The sequence below is a fragment of the Macaca thibetana genome, chromosome 4 (assembly GCF_024542745.1).
Source record: "Macaca thibetana thibetana isolate TM-01 chromosome 4, ASM2454274v1, whole genome shotgun sequence".
NCBI classification, from domain to species: Eukaryota; Metazoa; Chordata; class Mammalia; order Primates; family Cercopithecidae; genus Macaca; species Macaca thibetana.
The window spans coordinates 115,993,876-116,014,281 of record NC_065581.1 but is presented as its reverse complement, the minus strand read 5'-3'; the positions used below and the strand labels follow the sequence as shown (position 1 = coordinate 116,014,281).

The following is a 20,406-nucleotide window of genomic DNA, read 5'->3' as shown; positions in this document are numbered from 1 at the left end:
CTGCACAGCAAACAAAGCAATCAGCAAAGTGAAAATACAACCCACATACTGGGAGAAAATATTCGCAAACTACCTGTCGGACAAAGGATTAATAAACAATATATGTGGAACTCAAACAACTCAATAGGAAAAAATCCAATAATCTAATTTAAAAAATGGAGAAAATATCTGAATAGACATTTCTCAGAAGACATACAAAGGGAAAACAGACATGTGAAAAGGTGCTCAACATTATTGGTCATCAGAGAAATGCAAATCAAAACTACAATAAGATATCATCTCACCCCAATTAAAATGGCTTTGTGGTACAGAGTCTCACTCTGTCACCCAGGCTGGAATGCAGTGGCGAGATTTTGGCTCAGTGGGTTCAAGTGATTCTCCTGCCTCAGCCTCCCTTAAAAGCTGGGATCACAGGTGCCTGCCACCACATCTGGCTAATTTTTTTTTTTTTTTTTTTTTTTTTTTGAGATGCAGTCTCGCTCTGTCACCCAGGTTGGAGTGCAGCGCAATCTTGGCTCACTGCAACCTCCACATCCCAGGTTCCAACAATTCTCCTGCCTCAACCTCCTGAGTAGCTGGGATTACAGGTGCCCACTACCATGCCTAGCTAATTTTTGTATTTTTAGTAGAGACAGTGTTTCACCATGTTGGCCAGGCTGGTCTCGAACTCCTGACCTCAGGTGATCCACCTGCCTTGGCGTCCCAAAGTGTTGCGATTACAGGCGTGAGTCACTGCGCCTGGCCTAAAATGGCTTTTATCCAAAAGACAGGCAATAACAAATGCTGTTAAGGATATGGAGAAAGGGGGACCCTCATATATTGTTGATGAGAATATAAATTATTGCAGCCACTATCGAGAACAGTATGGAGGTTCCTCATGATACAAAAAATAGAACTACCGTATGATGCAGCAATCCCACTGCTAGTATCTATCCAAAAGAAGGGAAGTTAGCATAGAGCTATCTGCTCTCTCATGTTTTATTGCAGTGCTGTTGACAATAGCCAAGACTTGGAAGCAACCTAAGTGTCCATCAAAAGATGAATGGATTAAAAAAATGTGATACATATACACAGTGGAACACTACACAGCCATAAAAAAGAGTGAGTTTCTGTCATTTACAACAACATGGATGGAAGTGGAGGACATTATATTAAGTGAAATAAGCCAGGCACAGAAAGTCAAACTGCACAAGTTCTCACGCATTTGTGGGAGGTAAAAATTAAAACAATTGAACTGATGGAGATAGAGAGTAGAATGATGGTTACCAGAGCCTGGGGATGGTAGTGAGGAGGTGAGGGGAAGTATGGATGGTTAATGGGTATGAAATGAATGACGAATGAAGAATGAATAGCATCCAGGATTTGTTAGCACAACAGGGTGACTACAGTCAACAATAATTTGTTGTACATTTAAAAATAACTAAAAGATTATAATTGGAATGCAGATGAGCAGGTCGGTGCTGGGGCAGGTGGTAGAGTGGGTGGCAGGTGAAAGTGACAGCCTCCTGTCCATGCTGCTCATCTCCTGCACCTTCATCCTCAGCCTGGTCTGCTTTGCCACAACAGTAACCACCTAGCCCAGCTGCCGGCTGGTGCAAAATGCTCATCATATGTTTTCTCTCCCATTCTATTCCTTGGGCATGCCATACATTTGGGAAAAGTTCAATTGAGTTTCTAGAAAGTGCATATGAGAAGTACGGGCATATGAGAAGTATGGACCGTATTTAGTTTTTCTGTGGTAAGCAAGACATTTACTCCCGGAGAGAGATGTGACTGCACCACTACTTTTTTTTATATTTTATTTTATTTTATTTTTTGAGATGGAGGTTTGCCCTTTCGGCCAAGCTGAAGTGAGGTAGCATGATCTCGGCTCACTGCAACCTCCACCTCCTGGGTTCAAGTGATTCTTCTGCCTCAGCTTCCTGAGTAGCTGGGATTATAGGCACCTGTCACCACGCCCGGCTAATTTTTGTATTTTTAGTAGAGACAGGGTTTTACCATGTTGGCCAGGCTGGTCTCGAACTCCTGACCTCATATGATCTACCTGCCTCGGTCTCCCAAAGTACTAGGATTACAGGCATGAGCCACTGCATCCAGCTGACTGCACCATTTTTTAATAGTAAAACCAAAGATCTGAATGCAGAAGATGTCTACAGTCATCTCAGGACACCTGTGTTTGGGAAGGGAGTTGAATGTGATATGCCTAATCCAATGTTCTTGGGGCAAGAGAAAATGTTAAAAAGTAGCCTTAATGTAGCCCACTTCAGACAGCAAGTTTCTATAACTGAAAAAGAAAGGAATACTTTCAAGTTGGGGAGAAAGTGGAGGAAAAAAATCGTGTGAAGCTCTTTCTGAGGTCATAATTTGATAGCTAGCCATGGTTTACATGGAAAGGAAATCAGAAGTCAACTCAGGGAGAGGTGGCACAGCTGTGTGCATATGTGAGTGGTGGCTTCGGGCCTTTGGCCTGGCTGCAGCCACCTTGGCCGCCTCTGCGTGGTTGCAGAAGCAGCTACAAAGCTCACTGAGAGCACGACTATTGTCTATAAGGCAACCCAGAAACACAGAAACCAGAAGAAAAAATCCAAAGCATTCTCCAAACTTTGCTGGATTCTACAGACAAGAGTGAGTGCCTATCGGCAGATGAGGAAATCATAGGGCTGCTTATTAGACTGTTCTCAGGGTCACATACATCCTCAACTACTGGTTCCTAAATGAGCTGCTTTATAGCCGGAGATGAAACATGTCATGAAAAATGTTATTTGAAGCAGAAAACTGTCCGTGGAGAGGATCTACCTTCTTTAACTTATGACCGGCTCAAGATTGAACCTCCCCAGCACTTTGGGAGGCCAAGGTGGGCGGATCAGCTGATGAGGTCAAGAGTTCAAGACCAGTCTGGCCAACATGGTGAAACCCCATCTCTAATAAAAATACAAAATTAGCCAGGCGTGGTGGCACGCGCATGTAACCCCAGCTACGTGGGAGGCTGAGGCAGGAGAATTGCAGAGGCAGAGGTTGCAGTGAGCCGAGATCTCGCTATTGCACTCCAGCCAGGGCAAAAAGAGCAAAACTCCATCTAAAAAAAAAAAAAAGATTGAAACTTGTATAATGACTGTATAGAAAGAGTTAAGACTTAGACTTCCTGTATTGACTATACTGAGAATGGCTAAACTGCCTCAGAGGGTGTGATAGGACATACCATTCCTCCAGGCCACCAAACAGGTTTATCTCCCACTGTCAATCAAGAGTTTCAAGACACTTGGGTGGAGCTTGTGGATCTGAATCCTGATCAGTGATTACAGGACAACTCAACAGGAGAGAAGATTGTCTATGTGCCATTTGGAGGTGGGCGTCATCATATTGGGAAAAATTTTGCCCATGTTCAGATCAAGACAATTTGGTCCACTCTGTTTCATTTGCATGAATTTGATTTCATTGATGGATCTTTTCCCACTGTAAATTATAAAACCATGATTCATCACGCCCCTAAAAACCCAGATATCACATACAAATGAAGATCAAAATGAAAAAGGCTACAAAGAACTAATATGTAAAACATTACTGTAAGCTGAAATCATTTGAAAAGAATGAAATTTATAAAACAAACCTCAGTGTACTATCTTTTTTAGTGTAATTTTAAAATATAGCTTAATTTAGGATTTCAATATTTTATTTACTGAATGCTTTCTAATAGCTTTATGATGGATAATTAACACATGTGCTTTAAGAAAGTCAAGCTCATTAGTAAAAAAGTTGCTTAGGGAGATCTAGGTCATTGGCAGATTTTAAATAACAATTTCTGTGTACCAGGATACCTCAGAGCTATTGCAGGTCTGATATCAGACCACTGCAGTAAAGGGAATATTGCAGTAAAGTGAGTCACATAAATTTGTTGGTGTTCTCAAAAAAACAGTTTCTGGATTTATTATAAGACACACCTCCTTATCTCTTCATAGAACTGAAAAGAGTTAGGGCCTTGCTCTGGATTCGGCGTTGGCTTACGAGAGTGTTGTGTCTGCTATGATCTTCTACCCAGACCACTCAAACTTTCTCCATGTCAGCAATAAGGCTGTTCCATTTTCTTATCATTTGTGTGTTCACTGGAGTAGCACTTTTCATTTCCTTCGATAACTTTTCCTTTGCATTCCCAACTTAACTGTTTGATGCAAAAGGCCTAGCTTTTAGCTTACCCTGGCTTTCAACATGCCTTCCTCACTAAGCTTAATCATTCATTCCTAGCTTTTGATTTAAAGTGAGAAGCATGCTACCCTTCCTTTCAATTAAATACACAGAGGCAATTGCAGGGTTATTAATTGGCCTAATTTAAATATGTTGTGTCTCAGGAAATAGGGAGGCTTGAGCAGGAGGGAGAGAGATGGGAGAATGGCCCGTCAGTGGAGCCGTCAGAACACACACATTATCCATTAAGTTCATAATGTTTAGGTTCATAACATAATCTTATATGTTTAGATTCATGGCTCCCCAAAACAATTACAATATTAACATCCGAGGTCACAGATCACAGGTCACCATAACAGATGTAATAAGAATGAAAAAGTTTGAAATACTGTAGGAATTACCAAAATGTGACAGCAGGGACTCAGAATGAGCCCATATTGTTAGAAAAGTGGCACTGATAAACTTCTTCGATGCAGGGCTACCACAAACTTTCAATTTGTAAAACACAGTTTCTGTGATATGCAGTAAAGTCAAACTTAGTAAAATGAGGTGTGCCTGTACCAATTTTAAGGCCTTACATAGCTCTTGGCAAATAAGTTCAGGACATTCAAATCTTTTACTAATTCCATAAGATGTAGAAAGCCCATACTTGGAAGCTATAGGTTATTCATTTATGTGAGTAATTTGTTTGTTGTGGGGTGAAGAGGGAAGGGAATACACTCACATTTAAAGCCTTGTATAAAAAAGAATAGTAGTAAATTTCTTGGAATGATAATACTCAGCATTGATGAGTGATATTGTAGAAAAATATGTCCTTTGCAATTTTAACTGGAAGCACTGTCTATAGGAAATTGAGAGAGATCTATGACCATGATTTAATAATCACATTTCCTTAAAAATAATTATTTATACTGAAGACTGCTCAAGTCAATGTGATCTAATCATTAAGTATTACACATTGATCTGTTAATGTATGTTTCTGATTCCAACAAGACTGTATCTGTGTGAAAGTCAGAAATAAAGTCCTTTGGAGATTAAGAAAAGAGCACTTAAAGTTTGTCATTGACTGTCACTGATGTTTTGGCATCATGAACTTTTTTTTTTTTTGAGACAGGGTCTCGCTCTGTAGCCCAGGCTAGAGTACACTGGCGTGATCATGGTTCACTGCAGCCTCGACCTCCCAGGCTCAAGAGGTTCTCATGCCTCAGCTTCCTTAATAGCTGGGACTCTAGGTAGGCACGTGCTACCACACCTGGCTAATTTATTTATTTATTTATTTTTTTGAGACAGAGTCTCGCTCTGTCGCCCAGGCTGGAGTGTAGTGGTGCAATCTTGGCTCACTGCAACTCCACCTCCTAGGTTCAAGCAATTCTTCTGCTTCAGCCTCCCAAGCAGCTGGGATTCCAGGCACACGCCACCAGGCCCAGCTAATTTTTGGATTTTTCGTAGAGACGAGGTTTCACCATGTTGGCCAGGCTAGTCTCGAACTCCCGACCTCAAATGATCCTCCCGACCTCAAATGGCCTCCCAAAGTGGTGGGATTACAGGCGTGAGCCACCGTGCCTAGTCCAAACTTTTCTTCATTCCGGGTGTCATACATCTGATTCCCTGGAAGCACAGCCTGAGACAGGGACTCTTGTGTATCTTAGTCTATTTAGTGTTGCTATAAAGGAATACCTGAGACTGGGTAACTTACAAAGAAAAGGGGTTTATTTGGCTCATGATTCTACCTGCTGGGAGAGTAGTCATCTAGTGAAAACCTCAGGCTGCTTCCACTTACGGTGGAAGGCAGTGTGTGCAGAGATCACTTGGTAAGAAGAAACAAGAGAAGGGAGGTGCCTGGCTCTTTTATAACAACTGCTCTTTGGGGAACAAATAGAGTGAGAAATCACCTTCCCCACCCCTCCACAGGGTATGAAACTATTCTTAAGGGATCCTCCCTCATGGCCCCAAACACCTCTCTTTAGGCCCCCTTCCCCAGTATTGGAATTCAATTTCAGTATGAGGTTTGGGGAAAGAGACATCCAAACTCTATATAGCATTGTGCAAGTGGCTTATTGAAAGAAGGCTTTAAAGAGAAACCTCTAAGTGAGGGAGAAGGATGAAGTTGGACAGAGATGTGATTTCAGGAGGAGTCTAGCCTCACTCAGCCTGATTCCAAATGGAGTGGGGAGCCCTGGAGGGTGACTGGCATTTTAGAGTTTGTCATGCCAGGGATAAGATGTCTGAAAGCTGATTGCGGTTGGGGAGCAGCCATCTAGATATCTTTGTGGAGACAGCTTCTCTTAGTCATGTTCTCTAGAGCAGGGTGTGTAAATTTATACCTACCAGACATTCTTATAAAGTCATTAAGGTAATCTGGGCATCTGGTATACCAGAGCACAAGATTATGAACTAGGAACCTAGATGTATTATTGAGTCATTTCCTTGTAAAAGCTATTGTGCATCAAATCACAGAGATTTGGACACATATAGAGTCCATAGGAGGTTTTTAAAAAATTGATCCCATGGGGAGAAGTTGGAAGGGATTTATCTCAAAAGAAGCAGAAAAGAACTTAATCACAGTCTTCGAATGTCTGAGGGTTGTTAAAGAGTACATCTTTCGGATGTCCTGGAGAATGTTTGATTGTTTGTTTGTTTTTAAAATCTCTACTGAGGACAGATTAGAAAGAAATGAATTTAAAAAGCAGCTGGAGTGGATTTCGGTTTAATATAACATAAATGCTCTTTATAGTAAGTACTGGTAGGAATTGGAACATTATGATATATCTCTCCCTAAAGGTCTCCAAGATGGAATAAACATTACTCTTTTAAAGATGGCCATCATTCTAAAAAATCATGTCATGGACTTCAGCTGTGAGAAAACAGTGAGATTTGGGATCACAGGATGTGAGGGAATGTTTTTGCTTAAGACACACACACATACACATACCTTAAAATGTCATTATTTTATAACTCCTGGAATTAATGTAAAACACTACAGATTTGCTTTAAAAGGTATACATTCTTTAATGAAATTACAAATGGTCATGCCTTCATGAAATTATAATTAAACCAAAACTTCTTGAACCAAAGTGGAATATAAAAATGTAATTATAACAGGTAATTATCAATGTAATAACCTGTGTAATTACATGTTTTTTTTTTTTTTCCTGTGCAGTGCACTTAAAAAAAATAGAGATCTTGTTTTGTAACTTTAAAACACTTAGAATTGTGTAATTAGGATAATTTAAAAAAACAGTTTCCAGGTGCAGTGGCTCACGCCTCTAATCTCAGCACTTTGAGAGGCGAAGGCAGGCAGATCACTTGAGCCCAGGAGTTCGACACCAGCCTGGGCATCATGATGAAACCTCATCTCTACAAAAAGATACAAAATAATTAGCTGGATGTGGTGCCATGCCCCTGTAGTCCCAACTACTCGGGAAGCTGAGGTGGGAGGATTGCTCGAATCAGGGAGATCAAGGTTGCAATGAGCCGTGATTGCCCTACTGCACTCCAGCCTGGGCAACAGAGCAAAAGCCTGTTACAGAAAACAAACCAAAAAGCCAGTTGAGTAGCAAAGTTTGGATAGGGCATAGAATTAAAATCTCTATCAGAACAGCACACATATTTTAGGCCCCAAAGTAGATAGCAGAGATGAGCATACAGCAGGAAAAAAAAAAAAAATCATCATATGTGATTGACTAGTTAGAAATTTGGGCCGGGCGCGGTGGCTCACGCCTGTAATCCCAACACTTTGGGTGGCCGAGGCGGGCGGATCACAAGGTCAGGAGATCGAGACCACGGTGAAACCCTGTCTCTACTAAAAATACAAAAAATTAGCCAGGCGCGGTGGTGGGCGCCTGTAGTCCCAGCTACTCAGGAGGCTGAGGCAGGAGAATGGCGTGAACCGGGGAGGCAGAGCTTAGAATGAGCAGAGATAGCGCCACTGCACTCCAGCCTGGGGGACAGAGCAAGACTCCGTCTCAAAAAAAAAAAAGAAATTTGTACCTGTTTTCCTTAAAGCTGAAAGTTATTTAGTGGCTCCTAGGAGATGCAGCTAAGATTGGGTATAAACATGGACTAGAGAACTGGAGACCTGATAATCTCATGATAATCCCATTTTCCAACGGGCAGATACTCTCAATCATACAGGGAGAATGTAGCATTTCACAAGCCAATATATCAAAATGGAGAGAACATCCTAATGTATAACATAATATAAAGACTGGAACAATCTAAGTGTCCCTAATGTAACAGAAAGATTACAATGATTAATACCCCTAATACCCAAAAGTTTAAACATGTCAAGTTAATGTGAACTTTGAGCTTTCTTTTCTCTGAAAGCACAGTGGTAATAATAATAGTATTATAATAACCCTATTGCTTTGATATGGTGTGCTGAGAGTTTTGCTGCATTATCTTAGTTAGTTCTGGTAACAGCTCTGTAAGACAGATTTATTGTCATGCCTGTTTTCCAGGTGGAGGAACCGAAACATAGAGGGGTTAAATAATTTGTCCCCAGGGCTCCCAGCTGGTATTTGGTTCTGCATTCAAGCTCTTACTCAATAATCAGTACTGCCTACCTCCTCCCACATATATGCAGAAAAGAATTTCATAGGTTGAAGTCACAGTTGTGAAAGTGGCTTTTTCCTAGAGGAATAATGGTCATTGTAGTGGCGCTACCACATCCTCAAGCTCCAGGGCTTTGGGATTGTCCAGTCACCCTCACGTGGGCTGTCAGGTTCAATTATTTCTGTTTTTAAGTTGCTTGGCTCATGGAACATGATTTGATCACTGTCTTAAATTCATATGTGCACACTGCTTTGTAATAGGATTTGAATGCAGTGACAATTGTTTTGAATCCCAGAGCTCAATTTCTGTGTGACACCTGGACTCTCACTATGCCATTCTGAAAGATCTCATATTGCTAAGTTAAATTTGCTCACTTATTTGGGAAATATGGTAAAAGAAGTTATAAAATTTTTTTTAAAGTAAATCTGCTCACTTTGCTATAGCCTGCCTGCCTGCCTTCCTGCCTTCCTTCTTTCCTTCCTCCTTTTTTTTATTTTTTGAGATAGAATTTCGCTCTTGTCACCCAGGTTGGAGTGCAGTGGCATGATCTCAGCTCACAGCAACCTCTGCTCCTCAGGTTCAAGCGATTCTCCTGCCTCAGCCTCCCGAGTAGCTGAGATTACTCAGTACTCAGTACTGGGTGTGCGCCGCCACACCCAGCTAATTTTTGTATTTTTAGTAGAGACAGGGTTTCACCATCTTGGCCAGGCTGGTCTCGAACTCCTGACCTCAGGTTAACCAACCCGCCTTGGCCTCCCAAAGTTCTGGGATTACAGGTGTGAGCTACTGCGCCTGGCCTGCTATAGGATTTCAATTGTCTTTCTGTGTTTTTCAAAAACTAGAAACCTTGTTTCTGAACCTAAACTTTCAGTATCTCTAAGATCTCAATAGAGAGAGACCATCCTCAAAGGTCTCCAATAACCCCATAATGTTTGTTAGGTTATAACATTGGACTAGCAACTTGAAGCCGTTTTGAACAAGACAAGCATGTGATTTTTAAAACTGTTTCAGGGTCGGGTGTAGTGGCTCATACCTGTAACCCCATCATTTTGGGAGGCTGAAGGGGTGGAACACTTGAGCTCAAGATTTTGAGACCAGCCTGGGCAACATGGCAAAACCCCATCTCTACAAAAAAAAAAAAAAAGAAAAATACTAGGTGGGCATGATGGTGTATGCCTGTAGTCCCAGCTACCTGGGATGCTGAGGTGGGATTGTTTGAGCCTGGGAGGTCAAGTCTGCAGTGAGCCATGATTGCACCACTGCACTGTAGCCTGGGTAACAGAGTGAAACCCTGTCTCAACAACAACAACAAATATATATAAAATGTTTCAGGGTTTGACCCCATTTCACTAAAATGTCTGTAGTCTATCATTTTCTCTTCCTAAAAAGGACGTGCATGTTTTTGACTTACATACTTGGGAAGGTAATTCAGAGGCCAAACTACAGACAATTTCTTTATAATCAAGCTGAGGAAACATAAGTGTTGATGTTGGAGGGGGAAAGTGAAAATTCTTTCTGGAACACAGGATACAAAGAGTCCATTTTGCCTGTTGATTTGACTTAGATGAAAACTCATAGGGCAGGGTGGTTATCTTCCTCTTGGTTTTGGGAAAGGTGTCTTTGGCTGGCACTTAGTTACCAACACTGGTATGAAGAAGGTACCCAAAGTCATCTCTCTGCTGCTTGAGCACAAGATTGTGAACCAGGAACCTAGATGTATTATTTGAGTCATTTCCTTGTGAAAGGTCTGGCCAGTGTCTGGCCATTCTTTCCATTTCAGTATCCATTTCTTCTTGTTGCAGCTCAAGGAATACGAGGCCCAGCACCGGCAGTCGGCTGCCCTGGACCCTACCGATTGGCCAGATGGTTCTTACCCAACATTTGATGGCTCATCAAACTGCAATGTGAGTTTACCATGTCTTTGACATCTTGATCACCTATACTGATAAGGGACAGTCTTCACCATTTTAGACTTTGGATTTCTTTTCGCAACTTCCAACTCGCACCTGGGTCTGCAAAGAAGTGTCTGTTCATATAGATTGCTTATTTTCTCTACCTGACAGAGACTCAGCCACAGTCCACATAGTGTTATCATGCTGGGGGTTTGTTTTTTATTTTTTTTTTATTGCAGTAAAGTATACGTAACATGACATTTACCATATCAGCTATTTTAAAGTGTTTGGTGATACTGATACTGTTAATGATATTGATCATTAGGTACATTCACATTGCTGTGCAACCAGCATCATAATTTATTTCCAGAAGTTTCTCATCATTTCAAACAGAAAGTCTGTTCTGACTAAACAATAACTCTCCCTTCACCCCTGCCTCACCCACCTCCACACACACCCTGCCCCTGGCAGCCACTGTTCTACTTTCTGTCCCTGTGAATTTGACTACTCTCAGTAGCTCATATAAGTGGAATTATACAATATTTGTCTTTGTGTGTCTGCTTTATTTCACCTAGCATAATTCCTTCAAGGTTCATCCATGCTGCAGCATGTATCAGAACATCATCCCTTTTTATGGATAAATTATATTCCACTTTATGTGTATACCACCTTTTATTCGTACATTCATCTCTTAATGGACACTTAGGTTGCTTCCAGCTTTTAGCCATTATGAACAATGCTGCTATGAACACTGGTGTACAAATATCTCAGAGTCTCTGCTTTCAATTCTTTTGCACATACCCAGCACATACCTAGGAGTAGAATTTCTGGATCATATAGTAATTCTGTATTTACCTTTTTGAGGAACCGCCATATTTTTTTTTCACAGTAGATGTATCGTTTTACCTTCTTGCCAACAATTTACAAAGGTTCCAAATTCTTTACTTTCTCATCAACACTTGTTATTATAATTTTTTGATAATAATTATCCTAATGGTGTGAAATGGTATCTCATCATGATTTTGATTTGCATTTCCCTCAAGCATCTTTTGTATGTTCATTGGCCATTTGCGTATCATCTTGGTAGAAATGTCGAAGTCTTTTGCCTGGTCTTCAGTTATGTTGTTTTGCTGCTATTGTTAGGTTGCAGGGGTTCTTTCTATTTTTTGGATATTAATCCCTTATCAGATATATGATTTGTAAATATTTCCTTCAACTCTGTGGGTTACCTTTTAGCTCTCTTGATAGTGTCCTTGATGCACACACTTTTAAATTTTGAAATCTAGTGTGTCTATTTGTTTTTTTGTTGCCTGTGCTTTTGGTGTCATATCCAAAAAATCATTGCCAAATCTAATATCATGAAGATGTTGCCCTCTGTTTTTTTCTAAGGGTTTCATAGTTTTAGCCTTTAGGTTTAGGTTTTTGACCTGTTTTGAGTTAATATTTGTATATGATGAGATGTATGGGTGCAACTTCATTCATTTGCATGTGGATATCCAGTTTTCCCAGAACCGTTTGTTGAAAAGACTATCCTTTCCTCATTTTATGGTCATGGCATACTTTTTGAAAATTAATTGATCACATATGTGATGATGTATTTCTGGGCTATTTTGTTCCTTTGGACTATCTCTGTCATTTTGCGAGTACCATGCTGTGTTGATTACCATAACTTTATAGTAAGTTTTGAAATTAGGAAGTATGACACCTCCAATTTTGTTCTTGTTTTTTAAGGTTTTTTTTTTTTTTTTTTTTTTTTTTTTTTTTTTTTTAAAGGTTCCTTGAGATTCCACATTAATCTTAGTTTGAGCTTTTCTATTTTTGAAAAATATATCATTGGGATTTTGATAGGAATTGCATTGAATCTTTAGATTGACTTGGGTAATGTCATTTTAACTATATGAAATCTTCCAGTCAATGAACATAGGGTATCTTTCCATTTATTTAAGTCTTCATTAATTTTTTTCAGCAGTATTTTGCAGTTTTCAGTATATAAGTCTTGCTTCTTTAATTAAGTTTATTTCTAAATATTTTATTCTTTTTGATGTTATCGTAAATGACAATGCTTTTAAAATTTTTTTCAAGTTGTTCATTGCTACTGTATAAAAATGCAGTGGATTTTCATGTGTTGATATTCTATCCTGTCACTTTGCTGAATTTATTAGTTATGTAGGCTGTGTGTGGGCGGGGGGGGTGGCACGCGTAGTATTAGGGTTTTCTATATATAAGATCATGTCTTCAGGAGGCTGAGGTGGGAGGATCGCTTGAGCCCAGAAGGCCAAGGAAGCAGTGAGCTGTGATTTTACCACTGCACCCCATCCTGTGTCAAAATAAAAAAATTAAAATAAAAATAAAAAAACAAGAAAACAAGATCATGTCTTCTGCAAAAAATAATAATAATAATAATTTAACTTTTTCCTTTCCATCTTACATACCTTATATTATTCATACTGTTTCAATATGACCAAAACAGTGCGATTACAGGCGTGCACCACTGTGCCCGGCCTCATAAAGACATTTTAAGGTGTCGCCTTCACAATGTGTGGAGCAGAAACAGAAGGAATTACCTCTTTTCATGTATTACATAGTTTTGTTTTGTTTTTTAGGTTATCTTACCCTTAAAATTTGGAAACAACCCCATCTCCCTGTCTTCAGTCTCTTGTCTTTTCCTATCTGTGTTCCATACAACCAGTCACCTTTCTAAAACATCCGTCTTTTCTTGCAATTATGTTTTGAAAAGGCTGATGGTTTTCCATTTCTATAAGATAAATTCCACACTTCTTGGCACACTTAAAATTCTATGTGATCTGGCTTTAATCAATTTCTTAAATATCATATTCTATCTCCACACCCAATACCCTCTATGCCAGACATATTGGACCTCATATGCATGACTGAACAAACCTTGTACTTTTCATTCTTCTGCACTTTAACTCACATAATTTTCTTTATCTAAAATGTTTTCCTCTAAATTTTTCCTGGTGAAAATCTGAGTTTTTCAAGGTGGAGTCCAGCTGTTCCTTCCTCTCTGAAACTTTCCTTCCCGTCCTCAAGCGTATTTATTGCTTCCTATTATATGCTTTTGTTAAACTGGCTTTATAGATCAAACTTAAACAGTTATCCTAGAATATCAAAATTGATTGTACATATTTCAGCCTCCTTGGAAATAGTGACCCCCTTGGGCAAGGAAGACTGTATTCTTTGTCTCTCCAATGTCCAGCTCCTACAGAAATATTTCAAGAAGAGCATTATATTTGAACATTCATTCTGTTGTTGTTGTTGTTGTTGTTGTTGAGATGGAGTCTCACTCTGTCACCCAGGCTGGAGTGCAGTGGCGTGATGTCGGCTCACTGCAACTTCTTGGCTCAGTGCAACTTCTGCCTCCTGGGTTCAAGCAATTGTCCTGCTTCAGTGTCCCGATTAGCTGGGATTACAGGCATGCGCCACCATGCCAAGCTAATTTTTCTATTTTTAGTAGAGATAGGGTTTCACCATGTTGGCCAGGCTGGTCTCGAACCTTTGACAGGTGATTCACCTGCCTCGGCCTACCAAAGTCCTGGGATTATAGGCGTGAGCCACCGCACCTGGCCTGAACATTCATTCTTCCTGGCTGCTTTAAAAGCATGTTTTATGTCTTGCAACTACAGATTCAATCTTTATCTTTTTTAGTATCTAAGCAACAAATGGCGGTTTATCAGAAATAAATATAATCCTTCCATCATCTCCCAGTTTCCTGAATCAAGCACCAGATTTCCATTGCAGCTAAAAAACAAAGGATTATGATTTTGAAAGCCCTGTCTGGTTTACTTTTGTGTGAAAGTGACTGAGACATTACTGTTTATAATAATAAATGTGTCATAAGCCAGCCAGCAATGTGTCCTGGGACAATGAGGTAATCAAAAGAGCCGTGTTCATGGTTTTCAATGTGCCTTTTTGGGTCTCTAATCCTCAAGTCCTAAAGTCTAACATAATGTAGATGTACATCATGAACCTAAAGGATCATGAGGAATAAATACAGTAACTCAGGACCAATTCAAACCCAACTTGGGGGAGAAAACAAAGACTCAGTTGTCCATACTGGGTCCCTTAGTATCAGACTCACTGTATACTGCCCTGATTAATAGCATCTGAGTCAAGGGAAAGGTTAAAAGACTTTGTCCATTCAGAGAAACAGGACTGTAGTAAAAGCTCACCCACTTAGACTTCAAAGAGAGGAGCTTGTCTTGTTTAGGAGAAAGTTAATATAAGTATTATCAAGCATTTAGAATAAGCTGCTAAGAAAGCATTATTAAGCATTGGTTTATGAGACCCCTTTCAGAGGGCTAGTCAGAACCATTACCTGGATATAAATTGTGAGAATGAAATGAGTTCTTCTTAATAGTTGGAACATTTCATTCTCTTCAGCATTTCTCTGTTCATTTGGGAGGCATTTATAGAGCCCTTGCTATATAGCAGGCATTGTGCTAGATGCTTGAGTTATAAAAGTAAAGGAGAAAGAGACAGGTCCTGTTCTGACAGTTAATGCTTTAGAGCAGAGGTTAGAATCACACCCATGTGGCAGTCATAGTGGCTCACGCCTGTAATCCCAGCACTTTGGGAGGCTGAGGCAGGCGGATTACCTGAGGTCAGGAGTTCGAGACCATCCAGGCCAACGTGGTGAAACCCCATCTCTACAAAAATACAATAAAAAATTAGCCAGATATGGTGGCCTGTGCCAATAGTCCCAGCTACTTGGGAGGCTAAGGCAAGAGAATCTTTTGAACCCAGGAGGCAGAGGTTGTAGTGAGCCAAGATCACAGGACTGCACTCCAGCCTGGGCAATAGAGTGAGACTCTGTCTCATAAAATATATATAAATAAATAAATAAAACAAAATCACACTCATGTGTGTGCACACAGATTTGAGATGCCATGTACACATTTGTATTACTAACTCCTTACCAAACTATTTCTTCATAGATGGCTCGCAAATAAATTCAGCCTGTCTTTGTTAGACCTAGGGCCAGAAATACCATATGCTTCCTCCTCTCAGAGCACAGTCTTCCAGAAGTTCTGAAGAGTGACTTCTCTTTTGGCTGAGAGGCGTAGGTGATGATAGGCTAGTCAGCAATGCAGTTTTTTGAAGCAGTTGATTTATCCTGTATATTTTGCTAGCTGACTCTCTGCCAACACCCATGCCAACCTCTGGTCATGCTGTTCAGAGCTACAACCCACCACCATCACCACTGAAGTTTACTTAAACTTGATTGTAATCCTAAGGTATATATATGACCCTTGCCCCTCTTACCCTGGCTTTAGCCTGTTTTGCATTTTTATGAAGAGTTGGCCAGAAACCCCATATTCATTCGCATTATTTTAGATTTGCCGCTATGGCAGAGCAGTTAATTTCAGAATTCAGCCACCACGGGCTATAGGTACTTTGAATATTTTTCATGCAAGGGCCGGAGCTTTTCTGTTTTCTATCAATTCCTTTCTAGAATACAGAGATGTGAATAGCCCACTGGCTCGAATCAGGAAGGCCTAGGCCATGAAAGTTTTAGGGATCATAAGGCCTTTGTCACCAGACTTCAATGCCTATATTGATGCCTGTCATGCCTTAGGATTTCATTTGCATTGATTTCATAGGCTTCCCCACCCCCACTGCTGAAATTAGATAATTGCGTGTTGCCTCACAATAAATCCATATGCACATTCCTAGTTTCCAAGAGTGTAAAGTACTAAAGATAGTTACAGGGGAAGTGAAAAATAGCTTTCCCTTTGCCAGAGAAGAATCTGTTTTGTGCTGTTTTCCATTAATAATAAACTTATGTTGGGAGTGCTAAAAGTTTTAAAAGAGATTTTTGGTTGAGAGCTTAGCTGTATTTCTTATTAAATGTCTGCACATTTATTTTATTATTTTTCATTTTAATTTACTTTGGTAAGTTTATTTTTTCCTTTGCCTCCTGCAAGGAGGGATGATTGTAAGAGTTCTCAAGCTTTGTGCACTAAGGTTCAGTTTATTTTCTAGTTAAGAAGACATTTAAAGAAATTATGATCTCTGTTTTACCGGGTTTTCTAGTTTTTTACTAATGTAAGTTGTAGTAAATCATAGTTTTTCTGTTTTTAGAAAGCTGGTGGGTAAGAGTTAGTGATCTATACCTGGTACTTGAATACTAATTAAAATGTTTGCTGTGAAAGATCTTTCCAAATGAGAGATCATTTGATGGCAATCTTATTTAAAATGTTTTAAGAATATATGTAATATATGAAGAAAAATGAAAGCAACAACCTTGGCAACGAAGTGCAATATGGGCTAGAGTCATCTTTACCGTTCGGTAGATTTTTCACTTCATAGAAAAATGTGTTCCAGGAAAAGCTGGAATTGTGTTTCTGTAGCTGGAGTTCCTTACCAGGATGGTGCACCCCGGGGAAATGTTGTGAGTGAGTAAAGCAAGTCATCGTTTCATAACTCATCACTTTTGCTTTTGGGGAGTTTTAGAGTTGGGAAATATTTGTGCAAAGAATGTTATACAGGAGGCTGAGGCAGGAGAATCGCTTGAACCCAGGAGGTGGAGGTTGCAGTGAGCCGAGATCACACCACTGCACTGCAGCCTGGCAACAGAGCAAGACTCCATCTCAAAAAAAAAAAGAATGTTATAATTTTGGCCTTATAACACCACCTTACCTCCATGTGTGCACTCTTCATAGCCTTCCGTTCAACCATATGTACCTTTTTGTCGCTAATTTGGTTTGTGGTGGAGAGAGCCATGTGGTTGAACTGTGTCCAAAACTTTGGACAACAGACACAGAACGCTGTGGAGCTATTTTCAGTGTTTCCTCGATTGAGGACTTCCAAAGTCTCAACTAAAATATCCCAAGGTTATAAGATCTTTCAGTTGGCACCTTTTAAATCTTTTTGGGACTTTCTAAAATTGTAAACCATAAACATGTCCCTCTCCAGTGGCCAGGTTTTACATAGAATTTTCAATGTCCTTTCACCTGCCTTAGTAACAGACATGGTCTTCAAGCCAGAGGATTCAGGTTTGAAGTTTTGGAAGGAAAGGTAGTCACAGCCCTAGTCGAAATAGAACATTCTGAAAGATAATTTATTAATAACAATTCTGGTATGTGCCGAAAGCCAGGGCACCGGCAGAAGTTCCTTTTAAGTGGTTCTTGTGGTAAATGGCTTAATTTCCATTATGAAAAAAGAAAAGGTTAACAGTATAATCCCTTTTTACAGCATATGGCATAAGAACAGTGCACACACTCATAGGTGGCCTGAGCATTTGTGATTTCACTGCTTTCTGGAGCAGAGTGGCAGCATCCGTCTACTTGTATAACCACTGTCCTCTTTTTTAGAATCTGCTATTCTGAGCTCAACTCAAAATTTTAAAGATTGACTATTCTTGCTGTGTTTATTTTGAGTTTTTTTTTTTTACTAGAATAACTTTCAGACACTATCTTTAGGTTAAAATTTACCGGAAGTTTTATTTTTACATTTCAAAGGTGTTAACATATAAACCGATATCATTAGCTTCATCATATGGAGAAGTCTGACCGCAAAGAAGATTTCTTTAATGGCAGCATATGATGAATTTACAAAATCTGCTCCCACCTATAAATATTCCCAGCAATCTAAAAAAATGTGTACGATTTTTATAGTTTTGCTGACTTGGATGGCAGTGGATATTGATTAGATGCATAAATTATGTGAAGAGTGACACATACCATAGTACTTGAGTTGGCACTGTAGATACAGTGAAAGTATCCCCAAGAAAATGATGGATTTTATTTCTGCTGTCTTTCTCTTCTTGTAATTATTCATTTATTTTTTGAGAAGGAGTCTCGCTCTGTCACCCAGGCTGGAGTGCAGTGGCGTGATCTCGGCTCTCTGCAACCTCCACGTCCCGGGTTCAAGCGATTCTCCTGCCTCAGCCTCCAGAATAGCTGGGATTACAGGCATGCACCATCATGCCTGGCTAATTTTTTTTTTTTTTCTTTTCAGTAGAGACAGGGTTTCACCATGTTGGCCAGGCTGTTCTCGAACTCCTGACCTCAGGTGATCTGCCTGCCTCGGCCTCCCAAAGTGCTGGAATTACAGGTGTGTTTAATAAGCAAGTTTAAGAGAGGATAAATTCCAAGTATAAAAATAACTTTCATTTCTGAATAAGCATTTTGCTTTTTAATGGCGTTTACTTTTTTTTTCCCCACTGCATCTCTTTTCCTAAGGGATCTTTTCATAACTCTGAGTATGTGGGTTTAAATTTAAAAGGGTTCTAATTGGCTGCTTTTGGGTTTACAGCTAGAAAATGGTTCTACTTATTGAAGCTCTGATGGTTGTCTTAGGCTCATGTTCTTCAGTTCTTTATTTCTCACACAGAAGAAGAGTTTACTTGTTTGATTTATAATATGACCAGAAGAAAGAAGAAACAGGACATAGCAATAATTTATCAGAAGGCATTTATGCCCTGTATCCTTGGGACAGGTATCAGCAATTCTGTATACCATGCATGCAGTATTACCTTGTGTAGATGAACCCTTTTCAAAAATCTTTCTACACGTAACTATGTTAAAATTAACTTTTATTGGCTGTGTGTAGTGGCCCATGCCTGTAATGCCAGCACTTTGGGAGGCTGAGGCAGGAGGATCACTTGAGGCCAGAAGTTCACAACCAGCATGGGCTCTACATAAAATAAAAAAGTTAGCCGGGCATGGTGGCACATGCTTGCAGTCCCAGCTACTGAGGCTACTCAGCTACCAGGCTGAGTCGGGAGGATTTCTTGAGCCCAAGAGGCTGAAACTGCAGTGAGCTATGATTGCACCACTGCACTGCAGCTTGGGTGACAGAGTGAGACCCTGTCTCAAAAGAAAAAAAAGTAAAAAAAATTTAAAAACATGAAATAATGCACACTGATCTTAGTCTTTTAATGTGTTTGAGACCTTCATATGATTATTCTGATTTTTATGAATAATTCTTATAAATTTTCATTTTATTTGGCTGGGTAGGAGATTATCAGAGGAAATATTACTCTGTATTTTAATAAAACCATGATTCTGAAACTAAAATGATAGTAAAATTGGAACATATTTAAGTTCTTATTAAAAGAGTAAAAGTAATAATTCCTTTAATCTACAGCTTAGGGTGAGACTAAAGGAAAAATCAATCCATTGGAAAACTATACATAGTGAGATGTTTTAAGAAATGCCCATTTTGTTCCATCTGGTTATAAGCTGCCCAGGAGCCATTGCTTAGGTGGCTTCTTGTCACTTCTCTTCTGCCCTCTCATTCCGTCTTCTCCCCGAGATAGGGGCCAAAGTTTTCAGGCATGTGTTTGTTGAGTCCCTTAAGATCGCCATGTTTCCACAAAGTTACACAAGAAGGAAGCTGTTGCCTCTACTAGTCCCTGGAAACCAGGACTTCGCCTTGCGTGGGCAAGAGAGGAGACTGGTTAAGCTCAGACTTGAGTCAGACCTTGGGCTCAGATCCAAATCGCCCACCTATTAGCTCTGCATCTGTGGCCAGGCACTTCATCTCTTTGTTATTTAAGGTGAAGATCTTCTGCCCTTCCCGTCAACTGCCATTCTTAAAATACTTGAGTTCCCATAAAAGTGCTATTTTTGTACATACCATTAACATGGTAGTAATGGCTTATATTCATGTATCAGCAGAGAGGCCAGAACTGTCAGGACAAGCTTAATGTAAAAGTGCGTGTTTACTTGGTTATACTTTTACCAAACACATAATCAATGTGTTTCCTATTTCAGAAGGTATTATCGTGTAAGTGGGTTTAAGGGTGGGCCTGGTA

The 20,406-nt window shown here is 39.8% G+C and overlaps 1 protein-coding gene across 2 annotated transcripts in view; it reads left to right on the top strand.

Moving 5' to 3' along the window:
• The window catches only part of SASH1 (SAM and SH3 domain containing 1), a 287,896-nt gene that overhangs the window by 214,227 nt on the left and 53,263 nt on the right, over positions 1 to 20,406 (top strand). For both annotated transcript variants that reach the window (XM_050787296.1, XM_050787295.1), the window contains exon 8: positions 10,536 to 10,637. In XM_050787296.1, the coding sequence (XP_050643253.1) occupies positions 10,536 to 10,637 (102 nt within the window). The remainder of the gene's footprint in view (positions 1 to 10,535; positions 10,638 to 20,406) is intronic.